The sequence below is a fragment of the Amphibalanus amphitrite genome, unplaced genomic scaffold (assembly GCF_019059575.1).
Source record: "Amphibalanus amphitrite isolate SeventyFive unplaced genomic scaffold, NRLGWU_Aamphi_draft 000100F_arrow, whole genome shotgun sequence".
NCBI classification, from domain to species: Eukaryota; Metazoa; Arthropoda; class Thecostraca; order Balanomorpha; family Balanidae; genus Amphibalanus; species Amphibalanus amphitrite.
Window position 1 is genome coordinate 195,623 of NW_024881595.1, and position 18,597 is coordinate 214,219.

General features: G+C 50.2%; 1 protein-coding gene across 1 annotated transcript in view; it reads right to left on the minus strand.

Moving 5' to 3' along the window:
• Nucleotides 1–2,969: 2,969 nt before the first annotated feature.
• LOC122380516 (integrin alpha-PS2-like) overlaps nucleotides 2,970–18,597 on the minus strand; it is a 54,297-nt gene continuing 38,669 nt past the window's right edge. Inside the window, exons 8-23 of the mRNA XM_043363715.1 lie at nucleotides 18,305–18,514; nucleotides 16,261–16,363; nucleotides 12,918–13,015; nucleotides 12,332–12,468; nucleotides 11,854–12,029; nucleotides 11,123–11,271; nucleotides 9,609–9,811; nucleotides 8,895–9,007; nucleotides 8,495–8,622; nucleotides 8,040–8,212; nucleotides 6,390–6,568; nucleotides 6,122–6,213; nucleotides 5,584–5,811; nucleotides 5,360–5,473; nucleotides 5,065–5,184; nucleotides 2,970–4,820 (exon numbers count right to left, since the gene is read on the minus strand). Coding sequence (XP_043219650.1) covers nucleotides 4,638–4,820; nucleotides 5,065–5,184; nucleotides 5,360–5,473; nucleotides 5,584–5,811; nucleotides 6,122–6,213; nucleotides 6,390–6,568; nucleotides 8,040–8,212; nucleotides 8,495–8,622; nucleotides 8,895–9,007; nucleotides 9,609–9,811; nucleotides 11,123–11,271; nucleotides 11,854–12,029; nucleotides 12,332–12,468; nucleotides 12,918–13,015; nucleotides 16,261–16,363; nucleotides 18,305–18,514 — 2,406 coding nt within the window. The 3' untranslated portion in view covers nucleotides 2,970–4,637. The remainder of the gene's footprint in view (nucleotides 4,821–5,064; nucleotides 5,185–5,359; nucleotides 5,474–5,583; nucleotides 5,812–6,121; nucleotides 6,214–6,389; nucleotides 6,569–8,039; nucleotides 8,213–8,494; nucleotides 8,623–8,894; nucleotides 9,008–9,608; nucleotides 9,812–11,122; nucleotides 11,272–11,853; nucleotides 12,030–12,331; nucleotides 12,469–12,917; nucleotides 13,016–16,260; nucleotides 16,364–18,304; nucleotides 18,515–18,597) is intronic.

An 18,597-nucleotide genomic window follows, 5' to 3' on the forward strand; every position in this document is an offset into this window, starting at 1 on the left:
GTGGGTGCACCAGGCTGACCGAAGCATACGCCTGGGAATCGGCGTATAACGGTGCCTAGGCTCTGAGCGGCGTGCAGTGGGCGTGGGTCGATAACCAGATACATTGATGGTCCAAAATGGATCTCGGGACCGCCTGCTCCCTCGGGAGATCGTGACTTGCATCAGTTTCGATCGTACCGTGCCGATAGTCATCAGCCGAACACTATCGGTCGAGGGTAAGTGAAAGAATCGGAGCAGCGTGCACACCAGATTCGAGGCGCCTCATGGATAAGACATTTCTAGAAGGTAAACATCCTCTTAGTCCAGCTCAACATACTATTGACGCGTCGTTGTGTATTCATTGAAAGCTCATGGAGCCCATGCGCGGGCCAATACACCCACCAATACCGCTCGACCATGTTGCCACCAGGGAGGGGGCCGGGTGGGGGTGGGGGGGGGGGGGCTCGTTAGCTGCGGGCCTACAGAGCCATCCATTCGGCTGTCACGCCGATGCAGTAACGCAGCGGGCGGCCCAACGATAGACTGCTATGGTGCCCAGGCACGTGCTGGCCTCCTGCATGGTCTCACGAGGAAGTCGAGTGCGTGATGATGGTCAGCGATTGATCGGGCAGTAGAAATGCTAAATAATTTATGAGCAATGATTGCGAATGTTGAGGTTCGGAATGATAATATGAATATAATGCATGTGAATTAATAATCTTTGAAAAGCCAAGTATAGTATTGCATTAGTAAGGATTGGGGACACCCGATTTACTTATTCGCTTTCTTTACATTTACCTTCGGAAGCTCTTTGTAAAAAAATAAAATTAAATAAGATAAGAAACGACATCAAAGGATAATAAGTTTTTGTTACCTTACCTGGCCTATAGGTATGCTTCGAAACTTACTTTTTCAACCAAACGTTTCGACTTTCGATAGATGAAAACTATGCTTCTGATTGAAACTTTATCTACAAACGTTCCAGTATTGTGCATCGTAATTCGTAACTTAGTAGCAAAAAAGGAATAAGCCAAAAATGATTTAATTCCATTAACAACAGTAGTCAGTAGCGTATGGTGGCATCCACTAACGATTCTAATAATCATTCCTGTTTTGACGGTATGTCTCAAGTAAGGCTGCATTGACCGTTGACATACCTTTTTTCCGTGGTTCATGCGCCCGGTAACTCTGTTGTCTGGTACTGTTTATCGGTGTACGGTACATGCGGCGACACGCAACTCCACAGAGTGCGGAAACTTTTGAACTTCGGTGCCCGAGTTATCAGTGGCCGACGCAAATACGACCATATTAGTGACGTTCTCCGCGATCTGCATTCTGCACTGGCTCGACGCTGCGCAGCTTGTCAGGTATCATCGTCTGTGTATGGTGCATTCAGTCGCCGCCACGGGAAGACCCGAGGACATAGCGATCACCATATAGGAGAAGTGACACAGCACCAGTACCGGACGCGTGACGCCGGCCGACATGTGTTACCGAGGATACGCACGGAGGCCGGGCGCCGGCGGCTGTGTTACAGCGCCGTGCGGGACTACGACCGTCTCCCGCTCGATGTCAGCGTACGCAGCTTTAGGCGTCAACTCAGGAAATACTTACTGCGAGAGCAGAATGGCAACTCGTAGGTCGCGATAAGTGGACTGCCTTGTACTGCCCCGAATCTCGTCTTTTTTGTATCGTGTTTGACGTGAGGCAATGAAAACCCATGTTTTATGGATTTGTCGCGAATAAAGAATCTGAATCTGAATCCGGGTGTCAATCCAAGACAGGCGGATTGGACAGGAACATATCCTTCAGGAAGCATGTGAAATGTGTGAAATATGGACGCGCCACCGCTCACTTGCTTATTAGTCTTTCGTCACCTGCATTTCCAGTGTCCACAATTGGCTCCGCAGCCATATAATTCACTCGTCTACCCATAAACCCCAAACACGACGGTGTTCTGGCGAGCCATTCGTTTTTTCCTCCTCCGAAAGTGAAGGCAGCGCACGCCACATTGCCCAATGAAGCGGTGAGTGTGCGTTTGGTCAGTGGTGGCCGGTGGAGCCCGCCGCCCTCCCACCGCCCGCCCGCCGTCACCGCCCGCCCGCCGCGGGCCGTCAAACGCAGCCTTCGTTTCACCGTCAATCGGTGGCCGCAGCGTCGGCAGATTTACAATGCACTGGCGGCCGCCGTACGGAGAATTTCTCCTCCATTCTGTTCAAATTGCGTTTGTTCGTCACCGTAGGCCAGCGCGGCGGTGGCCCGCCCGCAGCGATGGTGCCGGAGAAGTAGATCGGCGATTGGCCCGCGGCCGCGGGTGGGCGAATGAATTTCCTGTGCAGCACGGAGGCTGTCAGCATCTATTGGATCTCGCTATAATTCTTCTATATATCGAAATTATTCACTGATCACCACCTAAGAGCCTCGCTTGTTGGGAAAACAGGGAACCTGGTCCAAGTGACTGAGGAGCTTGGCTCCTTTCAGTCAGCGCGGGAGGAATAAATGTTTATTCGAGTTTGTAAACGAACTGCCGATGAAAGGTGGCGTCGACTGCTTTGACGTAGGTAACTAACCAGGATAATTGACCACCTGTCGACGCGGTAGCAGGTGTTTGACTGGAATGTCTTCATATTCACACGGTCAATTATATGGAAGTAGTTATGTGCGCTCTGATTTGTCATACGTGTCGCTAGCTTGTAGTTTCTTTTGAAAGTATCGATATATTAATTGAATCAAAATGTTTGTGAAATAGAAATATGTGCGGACTGTCGTTACTAATCAAAATGTCATTAAATTTTGGGGGCCATGGCGGTCAAGTCATATTGTGGTCCTAGCATTATGTTTTAATCAATAGTGCACGATACAAGAATGCAAAATATTGGTATACTCGTATGCGAAAGTATGAAGGATGCAACTCTAGAAAAACATCGGTCGATACGACATTCGACTTTGTCAAGGATTTCGTCGTAAATGTCACTCTAAACATTTGGGCAGAAAGTTAAGGTTGTATTACGGAAACAAGTTCGCATCATAATATAAAAATGGCACTTTCCACGACATCTCAACGCAACAAACATGGTGGCAGAAGCAACTCTCTGCGTCCCGTGCACCTCACGGCCTGCACTACACAGCGTGCTCGGCAAAACACCACACCATACATCCTACTGGCTTCACTGTTTCTGCCAGCACAACTGCCAGCGAACACACGTCGCTTTCTACGCGCTCAGCAGACGCCTAACATGATCCACTTCCGTCATCTAAATCGACTATTGTGCCAAAGCTGCATCTCGTGCAGCTCAGGAAGCTTGAACATGACGATGTGTTCAGTCTTATTAATGAGTGCTTCGCTTAAGCTCATGAACATTCATTCACTGCATAGTACATACAACGAAGAATCAATGAAAAACGGACAAAATGCACAGTTTGGTTTAATGTGATATATGTTTCGTGTCACATTGCGACACCAAAGTTTAAGTACTGCGTCCTAACTGTCAATTCAAGTCGTCTGAAAGCTCTATGAAAAGTCGCAGGGATTGTATAAAGCTCGACTTGAAATTAATATTGCCTTAAATTAATTTTAATTTATATGGCATCCACAAAGCGTGTTAAACATGGGTATACAACGGTTAGTTGCCTCCGACTTCAACAGCTTCTGACACACACTTACAGATCACTTACATCTCTTAATTACTTGAAAGGTAAAATCAGGAACCTAATATACGCCTGTGGCGGAGCCAGTGGAACAATATGAGACGATTGGAGATTTCATGATTGTCAGATCTCAGAGGGTGAGTAGGTATCCATTCGCCAAGGCTTAGGAAAATTTCCAATGATATACGTATATAAACAGCGTTAAATAAAAACACGAGGCGTGATTACACCACAGGCTCGTCGAATAAGGACACTAACCAGATCAGCTTCGCAGATCATGTTCGGCGCTTACAGGTATGACCTGAAAAAAGATGAAAGCAGATTTCATTCATCAGATCTGAAAATGTGACTCCAAGAAGTCACTAACATTTCGATTCACCAGCCATCAACAACTGTTGACACCAACACCGTCCATCGACGTTCGCCTCAGCAAGCACCAGTATAACGCGGTTTGACTAGACGTTTCTGGCCACTCAACCACTCAGCACACTGCGTCACTGCTCAATCACGAGATGCTGCAGGCCCAAACTGTCTCCCTCGGTGCCAACTTAGTCTTTGGCCGGACGCAGTCTTTGGCCGCCACTGTGCACGGGCTCAATGGCAGATGTTCACGCTCCTGTGATTTCCCCGCCGAGGAGGAGCGGGTGGTCCTTTGGACTCTGTGACTGGACGCAGGTGAGGACCAGAGCAGTGTGTGGTCTCACAAGACCAGCAGCTCGACGCTCCGTGGAGAGTCACTCGAGGCTATCCACCTGGGAGGCCTGGCTCGAGACTCCACTCGAGGGAGCCTCGAGTTCGAGTCTGTCCGCTCTAACAGCTCCCTGCCACAGAGTGCTCACCATTAGCCGTAGAGCTGGTCCCACGTCTGGTCTCGTGATATTTCGCACCAGGAAAGAGCTTCTTTTCGTCACCAGCAGACGAAACTCTGGTAGACTTCTGCGTTACCAAACAGAAATGATACCCGGCTCAGGAGTGACGGTGGCGCCGCCGGCGGCGGTCGGACGAACTAGTCATAACGCCTCGTCGCCGTTCTGGAAACCGTAGTACGTGGAGCTGCCGTTCGTGGCGCTACCGGCGGGACTTCGATGCGCGGCGGGAGAGTAACCGTTTCCTCCGCCGTTCTTGTGCTTGCCGCCCCCGTTGGTGGCCGGCGCGGCGGTGCCAGGCCGTCTCCGGCGCTTGAAGAAACCGAGCTGGAATGAGGAAGAAATGTTAGCTTTGAAACAGGGTTCAGCAGTTAAATGTTCCAGTGGTGCTCCGTACCTCCATCATCAAACACTTGGCACTTTGACTAGCAGCCTGGTTTCAACAGGGCAGGCTCACAGGGACAGGGGAGTCCCCTCACGCTTAAATTTTCCTTCAACAGAACTCCATCTAGCTGTAACATATGCTCGTTATTCGATCATCAGCGGACAGCGATGTTTACATAATACATACCTTGTAGAGGATGAGTACCAGTATGAGCAGGATGAGCACTCCGCCACAGGAGGCGAGCACGATCACCCACCAGGGTACCGGGGCTGACCTGTCGTCATCCGTCTCCACACGGGTCGTGACCTGTGACAGGACGAGCGGGAAAGCGTGTCAGCAGACTGTGGCCGTGAAAAAAATGGGCATTGGTGCCTAGTAGCTGATGTGAAAGCATTCTTCTCGCGACATGATCATCAAAATGAATAACGATTGAAAGCAATAAAGTCGTAAGCTCAAGCCTTAGAACTCATCGTCTCCTTACCGCGTGCACGGTGTGGTTCATATAGGACGGATCGACTTTGTAGGGCAGTGCCGTCACCCGGGCCACCATCTTGGAGGAGACGGTGAACTCACGGGCCTCGCGGTCCTTCATCTCCTGAAATTAGAAAATCATAATGTGAGAGCAGTTTTTTTTTCTTGCGTATCAATCTGCCCAATCAGCCAGAACATTTACTTCTTGATCTATTATGCACTCATCGCACTCACGTCTTTGATGGTGTCCACCCAGACTCTCGTTCTGACTCGGATGATAACATTCTGTTTGTCAGCCAGCGGGCCGATCTCGCAGAATATTTGGGTGCAGACGGTCGGACCGCAGCCTAGCGCTGCCTGGAAGTCAGCTTCAGAACTACGCTTTGGGCGCCGCAGAGGTGGCGCCACCATCGCGCCCTCGACTCCGAATTCGCCGCTGAGTAGACTCTCGCTCGGCTCGATCTGAAGCAAACACGTCAGCTCGATTTAGGTGGGCGAATAAACTGCATAATTCATAAAGATCGACTTCCAGTCTAGTCGGCAGGATATGATATATAGAGCTGTTTGTTTTGTTAGACTGTCTGAAAAAGCCACCTGGCGATGAATCTCGAATAAAATAATCGTGCTATTGATTTCTTGTAAATCGCTACTTTTATCCTTACTTGCATAAGACCACACATTCTATATGCCTCTAGGTGAAACACTCTTGAAACCTGAGGCGAACACCTGAAATTATTCTATGACAGTGTCACGGAGAGGGAAAATATCCCACCTCGAGTTGTAGCGGGTTTATGCCGGTGACGGGCGAACAGGTGCCGGGCCCCTCCACATAAGGCTGCTCCAGAAGGTACAACAGGTGCTTATCTGTAACAAAACGCATGATATCAGTTTTATCTTACCGCCACGGACCTTATACTGATCGATATCCCCCTGCTGCACCTTATTTCCCTTCTGATCTTCGGAAGCTTTATTTTACACATGTTTATATTCCCTCAAATGCAGTAAATGCGCGTTCATTGCGCGTGTGTTCCTTTTCTTACCATCCGGATAGGTGTAAGTCGGCCAGATGATGTACGCCTCGGCGGCCACGATGTCTGACGGGCCGTCGTTGCTCAGCTCGTACACGTGGTACACTGCAGGTCCGATGTGCCGCTCGTGGGTCTTCTCGTCGGACTGGTACTCGCCCTCGTTGTAGTGGACCGTCTCCGGTAGTGAAATTCTGTGAGAGGAGTGGATGTCAGTAATGGAAGGGGTCGGTATGGGAGATGATAGACAGGGTCTGGTCAGACGCGTTTTCGTTTATTGCTTTTAATGTGGAATAATGGGCAAGAGCATGTTTTATCTTTCGTAAAAAAAATATTCCACTCAGGTCTTAACCCTATTCCTGGCGGGCTCCGCCGGGACAAGAAACTGGCGGGGGGGGCCGATTCGGCCCCCCCCCTGAGATCTCGAGAACGAAGCAAGATAGCGACAAGCGGTAAACGGCATCGGATACGCACGGCCAAGATCTACAATTTTTACTAAGGTCATTTTCAGGTCAGGTCAAAGATGACGTCACAGGGGTCGAAAAAGTCAAAATGGCGGCGCTAGATATGGAGAGAGTTTTTCTCGAATAACTTTCGAATTAGTCAAGATAGGAACAAACTAAGGGCATCATCGTGATCCTCTCGTCAATCCGCATCGAATGATATATATGCTGACCTCGAAAGGTCAAGGTCAAAGGTTGACCTCAGGTCACGTGACCTCGAGGTCATCATGTATATCGTTCGATGCGTCTTGACGAGCTGAACACAATGAGACCATCCACGCGTCTGTATCTTGTTCCTGTACGGAGTTATTGGCCAAAAACCTTTGGTGACCTTTGATGACGTCACATGACCTCACAGCTGCCCAACAGCAAACCAGACCTCAAGGTAGTGAAGGTTGATCGTATATGAAGTCATGCATGGTATATGGGGCCATTCCGACCCGTTTTAGTGGTAAAAACAGGGAGTTGATTTTTCCCCCATTGACTTATAATGGGGAGGTCGCGAAATTGACCTGACCTTAGGTCACCGATATCAAAATTCCGAGATATACAAATTGCACATACTGGTACCCTAACTAAACCCTGAAGAGAAGAAATTGATCGGTCAAAAACTCTAGCTCTGGCGTGATTGCAAACTTTTCTGAGGTAGGGTCACCAAACCGTCTCTGGTGACCTGACCTGAGGTCAGATCAACTCAAAATTTTCAGACATGTTGCGTAGAAGCCTTTTAGGAAAAGTCAGAAAATTTGAGCTTCCTAGCTCAACGCGTTTGGGAGAAATAACCAAAAAACCTCAGGGGGGGGGGCTCCTGAGGCCCCCCCCCGCCAGGAATAGGGTTAACGTGATCGAATGCGGAATCGGTGACTGCATGTAGATAGCTGACTATGGACTATTGATGCAATAGCAGTGCCAATCAATTTTGCAAAGCGCCATAAAACTTAACACAAAACGTCTGGTTTATTTTCAGATTCTGGCTCATCTAGAAATGTTTATCGTTATCTTCTAATGTGAGTACCGACTTCCTGGGTGGTTATTGGCTGGGATAAGATTAGAGACAGTCACCAAATCGATCACCGAGTGGTCTCTCTAAGTTTTTTCCCGTCTCTCTGAACACCGCCTAGCTGTGAATTTGAGCTGTTATCTATTTCCTCTCGTTCCTCACCCGGAGACGACGAGTTCTGTGTGTATCCGGATGGGCAGCGAGATGGACAGTTCGTTATCGCCGACCGTGGTGGTATCCTCTGCGTTCGTGCTGTTCACGGAGAGCGTGAACTGGTAGTGCTGCTGGCCCTCCTCAGACGTGCTCTGGGGCATCAGGTGCACCAGAAAATGGACCTGTGTGCAGCGAGGGGAGATTTAGAGGGGAGGGGGAAAGGGAAAAGGGATAGAGGGAGGAGGGAGATGGGCTGTATAACCCAGAAACATTTTTTATTGGATGTTCAACTGCATTGACCAAGTCGTTGATCGATCAACTGGAGTGATGCCATTATTTGGAATAATTGCGACGAGACATGATATCATCACGGCTGTTAAGACATCAGACTATCGTCCCGTCTCAGACTAAGGCGCAGGCCTATATCCATGAATTGTAACAATTTTTACGTTCTCGTCACTCACCATAGAATTGGCCGGCAGCGGGTTACCCATATCGCAAACCAACACTTCGTGTTCCAGGTTCTTTGTCGTGCAGAGTAGGGGCAGATTTGTAGAGTCCTCGGCCTTTTCCGTAACCACGTAATCAACTCCTGAGAAAACAAAGACGTAAAATCAGCGCTAAGCGGCTATGATGTCATCTGATGAGTGTATAAATGCGTGATATGCCTTACATTTGAGGCTGCCTAGTATTTGGAATTTGGATACCTGGAATCTCGGCATGCATCAATCAATTTTTAACGAACATTATAGTTGGATATAAGACACAGCAAGTGTATTTTACTTATCAGCCGTTTGATTAAAACAGATACAGCTAAAGACAAACCAATGCTAGTGTACGAATACTATAGGAACTAGAACTCACCACTGGGTAGGTCCAAGTAGAACAGTGACTCGAAGGCGTCCTCGTGCGCGTTGAACACATTGACGTCGAGCGTCAGCCGCTCGTGGGAACCCAGCAGGTACATGGCGTGGTTGCTGTCGAAAGAAGGCAACGGTTAGAGGTCAGCGCGGGAACAAACACAGCGTAATGCAGAAAGAGGAGAGTACTTTGACTGTGCTCACAGTCAATGTGGGGAAAGGCAAGTTTTACGCACATTCATGAAGACAATTAGTTACTGGATACGCTGAGCAGTGCCGCATATGATAAAGACCATAACATTTAACTGTTTCATAGCATGACATAAGTGGACTTTTTGGCTAGTAAACAGCTCATAAAGGTTGCTATGACAATATTGTATGCTTCACAAAGTGAATAAGCACTAAAGGCTTTGTGCCGGTTGGTTTACCTCACCTCGGGTCTGAGGTCTCCCGACCACACTGAGTGACCTTGCTAGTCATGTAAGAAACCAGAATGGAAAGGTTGGGTATATCTAGCTGAAGTCGTGCAACACGAAACCATTACATTTTTTTTTTTTTGCAGGTCCCTAAAGCGAATGGAACACGGTTTCCAAGTTTCCTCAACTGGGCATTCATGTTTAATACGATTTCCCTTTCATATCTTTTCAACCCACTTTTCATAGCCGTCTATAGCAGCGGATCTCCCCTCCCAAGCTCTCCGATTTCGGCGCGCACTCACGGTCTGGCGGTGATCTGCAGGTCTGGCACACACACACCATCCCCGCCGCAGTTCTTCCTGATGGAGAGCGTGTCGCTGGTCACAGGCGGCGTGTCCAGGTTCAGCACGGGCGTCAGCGGGCTCGGGCCTTTACCGGGCCCCCGCGTCACCAGACTGTAGTGAACCTCCGCCACCAGTGGCGTCAGCTTGTCCCGCACCGTGCCCTGAGGCCAGGGGGGGGGGGACAGAGTCGGTCAGTGGGGTTTAGCGGGCGGCGACAACTCAGAGGATGACGCCTTACCTCACCGTCATTGCTTCATCAGTTTTTAATTGGTATTAGAAGACGGTTGTGCTATTTGTATGTGTTCCACTAAGCTAATTGACATCGTATGCACTTAAAGGTAGTGTGCCAGCTTTCCTGGACCGTATGGAGTTAATGGCCCAGATAAGGAGAACCGGATTTTTAGAACTTATCCATACCTTCAAAACTCATGGAAACGTCTTAAATTCTTCAAATTTTGAGTACCCCAGTGCGAAATTCGCCCCGACGGGTTGTCGGTCGTACCCCAACCACATTTCACACCACTATGAACAATAAATGCACACACTGAAATCGCTATTACCGATATGCTCATCCAATCAAGTTTCGATAAACCCGTTCATCATCATCTCCTGCGGTTTCGAACACGCCTGTTAGGTGGTGCGGTAGACCGCGCCCAAAGCCAGGGCCCCGGTAACGTGAGGTAGCCGAGTCGGGGCAGCGTGCGCTGACCCAAGCCGGGGCCGCGCGTCCTCCCGGTGTCATGTGATAGCCCGGGGCTGCCCGCGGGGATGCGGTAGACCGCGCCCAAAGCTGCGGCCCCGGCTTGGGTCAGCGCACGCTGCCCCGACTCGGCTACCTCACGTTACCGGGGCCCTGGCTTTGGGCGCGGCTTCTGCTCATACTTTGTGGTGCGGTGGTGGTGCGTCGGGCCGCGCGCTCTGACTTCGGCCAAGAAAAATGCGTCAGCTGATCATTGTCATTTCTGCCACTTGCGTATGGTGAAATGGGGTCATAACTTAAGAGACGGCTTTTTCATATCAATTATTTTACATAAAATCATATTTCAAACCATAAATAATGTTCGACAGCCAAATAAAAGAAACAATACCAATGCTTACAGTTTAAGTTCGACATTGTGTTGTCTACGATTAGACAGCTGATAACTCATTCCCGTACGTCGCAACTCTATAATGACCTTTGCTTATTGTCACATGTGCGCCGCATTCGCGATTGTTGCCGACGCCTGTTTGCACGTCAGCCCACTACAGTTGTTATACATATCGAAAAACCGATAAACTTTTAGGCGAAAAAGGCACTATTCCAGGCCCATTTTTGATTTTTTTGCGATATTAGGTAAAAACAGAAGCTTCTTATCCTAAGAAAAATAAAATGGGAAATCTTTCAAAGGTGGCACACTACCTTTAAAAGTTTCAAGTCACCAGCTTAGAACTAAAGCATCGTTGCGGCACTTCTCAGCGCAGCGCTGCCTTACCTCCACAAAGACGGTGGTCTCGTAGCACCACTGCTCGCCGTAAATCGCGCGCGTGGTAACGTTCATCCGCGCCTGGTTCACCCGGTCGACGAAGAACATCCGCGGTGACTTGGGCCGCCGGGCGTCCAGCCGAAACTGCACCTCGAACTCTGCGTGAAATGAGCGTCAGGTCAGCTACGTCAGAGCGGGTCAGTGCGGGCGTGTCAGGTCAGTTAGCCGTGGCGGTAGGATAGATAGGCCCATCAGTCTTCAGCAGGTGTCGCCGCGCACAAAACCGAGACACGCCGCGGTCGATTGGAGGGCAGCTGGTATTGTTATCACAGCGATCGTGTCGGTCATCTACGGCGCATCGATCACCGTCTACCGACCTCTTTTCGGTGTCTCTTGCCGCCAGGCCTAGTCGTCACGCTTGTTTGACTCTCTCTCTCTCTCTCTCTCTCTCTCTCTCTCTCTCTCTCTCTCTCTCTCTCTCTCTCTCTCTCTCTCTCTCTCTCTCTCTCTCTCTCCTCCCTCCTCCCCCTCTCCCTGCCTCCCCTCCCTCTCCCTCTCCCTCTCCCTCTCCCTCTCCCTCTCCCTCTCCCTCTCCCTCTCCCTCTCCCTCTCTCTCCATCTCCCTCTCTCTCCCTCCCTCTCCCTTCCCCTTCCCCTCTCCCTCTCCCTCTCCCTCTCCCTCTTCCTCTTCCTCTTCCTCTTCCTCTCTCTCCCTTCCCCCCTCTCTCTCTCTCTCTTACCTGCTCTCTTGTCCACACCGACACCGTCGTAGGTGAGACAGAACCGGAGCGGCACGCAGGCGACGCGCCGGTTGTCCTCCAGCGGACAGTTGAGGTTCTCTGGGCTGAGATCCAGGAGCTTGTTGGAGCCCGACAGGTACACCACGGTCGACTCTACGTGTACCACCGGCCGTGACCTGATAGAAAGGGAGGGAAAGGTTCGGGAGGACTGCTTTGACCTTTGGCGATCAATATTGATCAAATTACTAATATATGTAGTGGAACCAATCAGCAAATTAATTTTCGTGATCGAAAACTGTGTGCGATTTTATCAAAAATTAAAAAAAACACTTACTGCACGACGCACGTTTCTAATATTCATCTCAGGCAATTGGACATTTCACCCATAAGCAGACTGATTCTGGTTAAACGTGCTCATCGAGGACGCTACTCCGTGAAACGTTGTGGTTCAGACACCAGCATCATTTATTTAGCTCACCTGAGGTAGACAGCGGCATTGGAGTCATGCGCACCGATCACCAGGTCGGGGTACTGGTTCCCGTCCATATCCAGACCGCCGTGAATCGAGAACCCAAACGACTTCAGGTTGGGCTCCAGTTCGGAGGCCTTGATCACCTGTCGTTGGACACAGCCAACAGTCACCAGATGGGAGTCACGACGGCCCCCGGGCTGGTTAACGACACCCGAGGCTCGCGGGCGCACCGTTATCAGCCGTCGTTAGCAGGTAGTTATGTGTCATTAAATGGAATTGATACATGTTGTCGATGACAGGGGTTCGCGCTGTAATACGAAGTAATTCTCTCTTTGGAATTAGAAGGCATGAAATGTGTCACGGAAAATAATGAATGATGGCTTTATACAGGAGCGTACATGGTGAATGAACGGGTTTTTTGGTATCCAATCAAAATAAAAGCGGCCGAATATTTTCACTCAAAGATGTCATTTTTTTAAATAAAAATATTCGGCCTCATTGGGGGAAAGCATGTTGTAATTGCGTTACAACTTAAGTAGTAGGCTCGAAATAAATAATCTATTTTATTTTGTTTGTTGCTTTCGGGTCTGACCTGTGTCGGCTTCTTGTTGATACCACTCTTGGTTCCGTGGAAGATGTAGACAGCTCCCTCGTCACTCATTCCATCGTGCGGCGCTCCGACAGCAATGTCTGTCAGAGAAACAGGGCGTGAGATCAGAGATAGGGTTAGACATGGCTCATGAGGTCTTGGGCGGGGAAAAGTTCCGTTTCCTTTATTTGGCGTGGGCTGATCGTTTGAACAGGCAGCGAAACAAAGTGGATTTGTGTCAGACGGTACATCCATCTAGCTGCATATTGATGTGTCCACGAAATGTCAAGTATGCGTTTGCATCCGTTCGCAAGATACGTGATAAAATTTCATTGCAAATCGTACTTGCCTCAGCAGACAGACATTTCAAGTAGGTAGTCATGTCGATATGCCTTATGACCGTGATGAAGTTGTGCACGTACGAAATCAATTGTCGATCGTCAAAATATGTGACCTATTTCACTTATCTCCCGCTTATAACCTGACCATGATATCAAAGTTAAACGACATCACATCTGTTTTAACCCATCCCACCGAACCGTTCGCGTTCTGATCTGCTCTGCAGCGGTAGGCAGCTCACGTCTATCTCACAGTGGAGGGACACAGACTGACCAAGGTCCAACTGGTGTATTCCCGTGCACGACCGTATACGCCGCCGAAGGCTGACGACGCGTCCTGCTGACGGGCCATCCGTCATAACTCATTGAAATGCGCCCGTCCACTCGCCGGGCGGCCCACTGTCGGCGTTTTTGCTACCGGACTGGCGTATTTACGGCGATTTAATAGCATCGCGTTGTGGCCATCGGAAGGAGGCGGAGATCATAAACCCTTTATGATCGCGTCGAAATTTACGGCCCCTGTCGCGGAGACGGGGCAGATGGAATGCCGCCGTCAGCTGATCGGCCATGCGACGCACGGAGGGTGGCAGACAGGGTGGCAGAGGTCGTAAGGCATGGAAAGGATGGCCACAGTGGACACTGGGCAGCATTTACAGACCCCCCAGTCTACAGACAGTAGGCTAGACATTCTTTGGACCTTTGGGTACGCCTAGACGTTCTTTGGACTTCAGGCATGCCGACGGGTGTGATGGTCAGGGCGCGATGGATGGGACAATGACGATCAAACCAGACGATCAAGACGGTGGACTGCAAGGATTTGACGGACGAATCATACGGACTCAGCGGATTGAGAATTTGAATTATGTGGTTTCACGGGCCCGACGGATGCACGGATTTTGCGGAAAAGACGGAACGATTGGCACGACCCACACGGACGAAACATATGGAATGGATATGAAGGGCCCAACGGACGTTATGGGCACAGTGTTTTGCGAGCCGCGCGACAACAGATCGAAATAGAGTGTGGAAACATTCCATGTCGATCATAGTTTGCCGGTAATTATTTTGGATTCGCCAACCCACACCGTTACAATCAGCGTCATCTAGTATCTTATCCTATTTTCCAGCCGTGAACGCTAACGCAATCAACAACTTATCCGATATGGCTACTTGAAGTCCTCCCCGAACGAAATATTGGGCTTTTTTAAGGGCACAAAAAGCCCATTGTTTCAGCTCCATATGGCGTCTGGAGTGTTGAACCTTATGGCATCCAGATGCCGCTCAGAAGACTCGATAGCGGAATATACGATGGGAAATCAAGCCATTTGTATTCCATTAGAGTATCGGTGTTTTCTAACAGCGATTGTCCCACTAAAACGGGCTGCCGTGGGTGAAGTTGAGATGGAATCGAAGGAATCTGGGACGCTGGACTTCTCTGACTTATCAAGCTTATAGGTGCACAGCTTCTCTGTGTAATATCACTATGTATGTATAGTTGCCATTAAAAGCACTAAAAACAGTTTTGTCAATGGCAACCAAAGGAGATGTTTTGTGATATTATTTGTTATTGTTTAGGCTATCAGAGATGGCTTAAAAGGCTATCAAATGACTCGTATGCCAGTCCAGCCATATATTTGCCAGTCCAGCCATATGTACTCGTATGCCAGTCCAGCCATATGTATGCCAGTCCACCCATCCATCTTCCTCGTGAATGACACCCAATCATTTACTTTATATATCGTCCTCACTTCTGCTATACTGTGGAAAGCAACGCATGCTACCCGGCCGGCTATGGCGTCACGTGCTCTCCTTAGTCCTTACCTCTTACCACCCGCTCCGACCTTATCTACGACCATCCCGACAGATCAGTTAACCCCGCCGACCCCGGCTCGCCAGTGTAAGTTATGTGGTTAACATCCCCTTTATCCCGGTCAACAGGTCGCCGTGCCGCCGTACGAACACACAGCCCGCCTTGTTCCGCTTCCCGATCGCCTCCTCCCCGTGACCCGTTACCATCCCCAGGTCACCCGGTGACCCGGCGGCGCCCCCGGTCACCCCTTGCCCCCGGGGGCGGGTAGGTCACGTGTCAGGGCGTGGATCAGATTAGCCGCGAGGGAGGGGTGTGGTGTCGCGTGTGTGTGCCGTATTAGGCCGCGCCGACACGCGGCCTGCCCACCAAACATTTGTTTATGCCGCCGTTCCGCGGCTCCAGGGCAGCGGTGTGGACGGCACAAGGTCACTCCTGATGGATCCACGATTACCCGAACTGCATTAGCGGCAAGATGATGTCGCTAATGCACCCGCTGCAGTGGTCATTTACAGGATATGTTGAAGCCGTGTTCGGCGGCACTCTCGTGAGATGTTGACCTGCACTCGGAGTACACGTGTCTCCTGAGAGTGCTCGCTGAAGCTTGGTGGTCTTCCAATCTGTGTTCATCATCACTTTGGACACATTTGCGAGCTGTGTTCATCAGCACGCCTAACCCATTTCCGGCTGCACTACGTTACGTTGAAAATGACCTCCCTCAGTTCTATACCGTGCAGGCACGAGCTCCATGGTGAAGCTGGAAAACTGAGTGGTTTTCGCTGTCCGGTTATGAGCGCGTGTCGGCACATGAGTGCGATGTTGACCAGATATCGGGGGCGGAGAGGGTGGCTGAGGGGGCGGGGTCATCCATCCATTAGCGTCTGATTTACCACCCGTGCTTTCTCTCAGCGGGAGCAGGGAGCCAATCATGATCCGAAGTGGCGCCACTGAAGAGGCGAAGCACCCACTCTCGTGCGTTTTTAAAACATGAATAAAAATTTACGGTTCAAGCAGCCGCCGAGATTTCAATTTCCGTTAGTCAAATGTGCATGAAAATGTATGAACGATTTATATTAACAAACATATTGTGGAATTACAAGTTCAGCGAACCAGAGCGATGACTGGGTCTGTTACGGACATTTACTATATTTCTTTCCGTGTAGGTATGTAAGTGCACCAGCGGGTCAGGGTCTGAGTTTACCTTGGTATCCGTCCCAGTCGATGTCGCCCAGGGAAGTGAGCGCCAAGCCGAACCGCGACTTGGACTTGGTTCCGTCCAGGAAGTCGAACCGCTTGAACAGGTGCTGGAAAGAAACAGAGGTTTTTGTCACCCTGGGTCATGGGAGCTCCACAACAGCTCGGCGTTCACACAAAAGCGACTCGTGTTTGGGTCATGTTCCGTTTGATGGACGGCGGAATTAATCTGATTTATTTCACGGCCAAGGAAGCATGCATGCCGCGCGTTGACCAGCAAATGGCGTGGTCCGGTGGTAGCCACTAGCCAGTGCTACCATCTCAGAGTGATGACTTTATTTGGCCGCTATCAGGGCTCCATTAGCCACAGAACTATCTGGTTTGATGGAGTTGAAAGCTGTCACCGTAGCCATACGCATCAATTTGGAGAGATAAACAGAGGGAATGAGGTGTTCAAGACCAAAACATTATCATCGAAAGCGGCCATCGACGTGATATTTACGCCTAAATTGGATTACGCATCGCCCTAGTTACTTGTTATCGCCATCTTTCAAGCTAGATGAAGCGTAAGCGATACTTTTCTTGCGCAATAAATGGCTGAGGAAAGCAGCGTGCAACGCAAAACGTGATCAAGATATACTAAGATGGACAAATAATTATATAAAAAACCGCAGTAAGAATGTAGGCGGGAAGATCGTGCAAAACAATTTAAGTTTCATTGGATCTCTGACAGGCATACGTTCTATATCTAACACCTATAATCGTACGAACAGTATACTAATTTGGCTGCGCTGACCCACTCTCTACATTCCTTCACACAATGAAAACGTCACAGTCGACAGTAAGTGTAGGTTCGCACGTCATTCTCTGCTGTTTATGACCGTTCCGCCTTACGATTGACTGGTGGGAGGGGCTGATCAGCATACGCCGAATAATAATGATCACATTTCATTCACAGGTGCCCGCTGACTTGGTCGTTCTATACATCTGCTAGTCTGTGTGTCTCTCAGAGATTGTGTTTAGCCCGGAGGATGAAAAAGCGACAGGAGTTTGAGCAATCTGTCGCTGGAATGCAGGCCTTGCTCACATTTGATTAATGGCTTTCTATCTGAGTGACAGTCAAAACATAAAATTAACCCAGCGCAAACAGTGCTGAGAGAAGAGACTCGCTTCATTTCCCTTCATCACCCCGACAGGTGCCGGCTGACGACAAATTAGACGCCACTGTGACGAAGGTGTGGCGACGATTGCCGACCGTCTGCAATTGTTGCGCACTAACCCATGAAATGGACCGTAATCACAGCGACAGCGGCAGCCGCCACGCTGACCAATCGCTGCTAGGGTCCGGGTCCGTCGACACCAGTGACCCGAGGTCTGTAAGCCTGTAATTACAGTCCGACCTGAGAGGCTGCCGCTGCCGTCTCTAGTGACCCTCCCCGTGCGACCTCGCTGACAGCCTACCCTGTCATCCCCAACCAACTCCTCCCGCTGAGTTTTAAACATGGTCCGACCGGGTCAGGTCAGCCACTAACACCGCTAAGCTCGGCCCAACCGCTCCACACACCGGTGCTTGGTTGGCTTCAAGCCTCTCTATGGTTACCGTTAGTGTCACGATCGCTAATGAAGAAGAGGCGTCATGTGATGTACGGTCTGACGCCGAGACCGTCGAGGCGTCTGGTGGCTTCAGCGGCGGCGGCGGGTCACAGCGTCATCAGCCTCCTCCCGCCGCCGTCGCCGCCGCCGCCGCGCGGTCGCGCTCGCAGCGGGTCGCTCCTGCAGCGTACTGGTCGCTGCAGCCGCCAGTTGGAGCGGGGTGCGTGCACACACTGCCAACTGGCACATTATCACCGGCTCAGTGCGGTCACATATGCCGCCAGAGGCTGACACGGTGCCGAAATGTGGTCGATGTGTCACTGTGCTGAGCCTTCCGAGGTAGATGATTAGGCGCGGCGGCCGGCGGCAGATGAACGCGACATGGAGTCGGTGCAGTGTGCACTGTGTAATGTTGGCATGGGGCCACAGTTACGGGCCAACGGACGCCTCAGACTCACCTGACTGCTCTGGTAGGCGATGACGACCCTGCCGGTCTCGTACTTCCCCTCCGTGTTGGAGTAGTCTGTGTAGAAGGGCGCGCCGATGATGATGTCGTCCAGTTTGTCCCCGTTCAGGTCGGCCACACACACTGAGTACCCGAAGTAGGAGCCGATCTGCTCGCCCGTCAGGTTGAACAGGTTTTGTAGGTTGTTGTCGTACAGAACCACCTGACGAAAGAGGATGCGGAAACTACAAAATACCCTATATTCAAGGGCTTGAAGTATTGAATCGTAGGGGAATAAAAATTTAA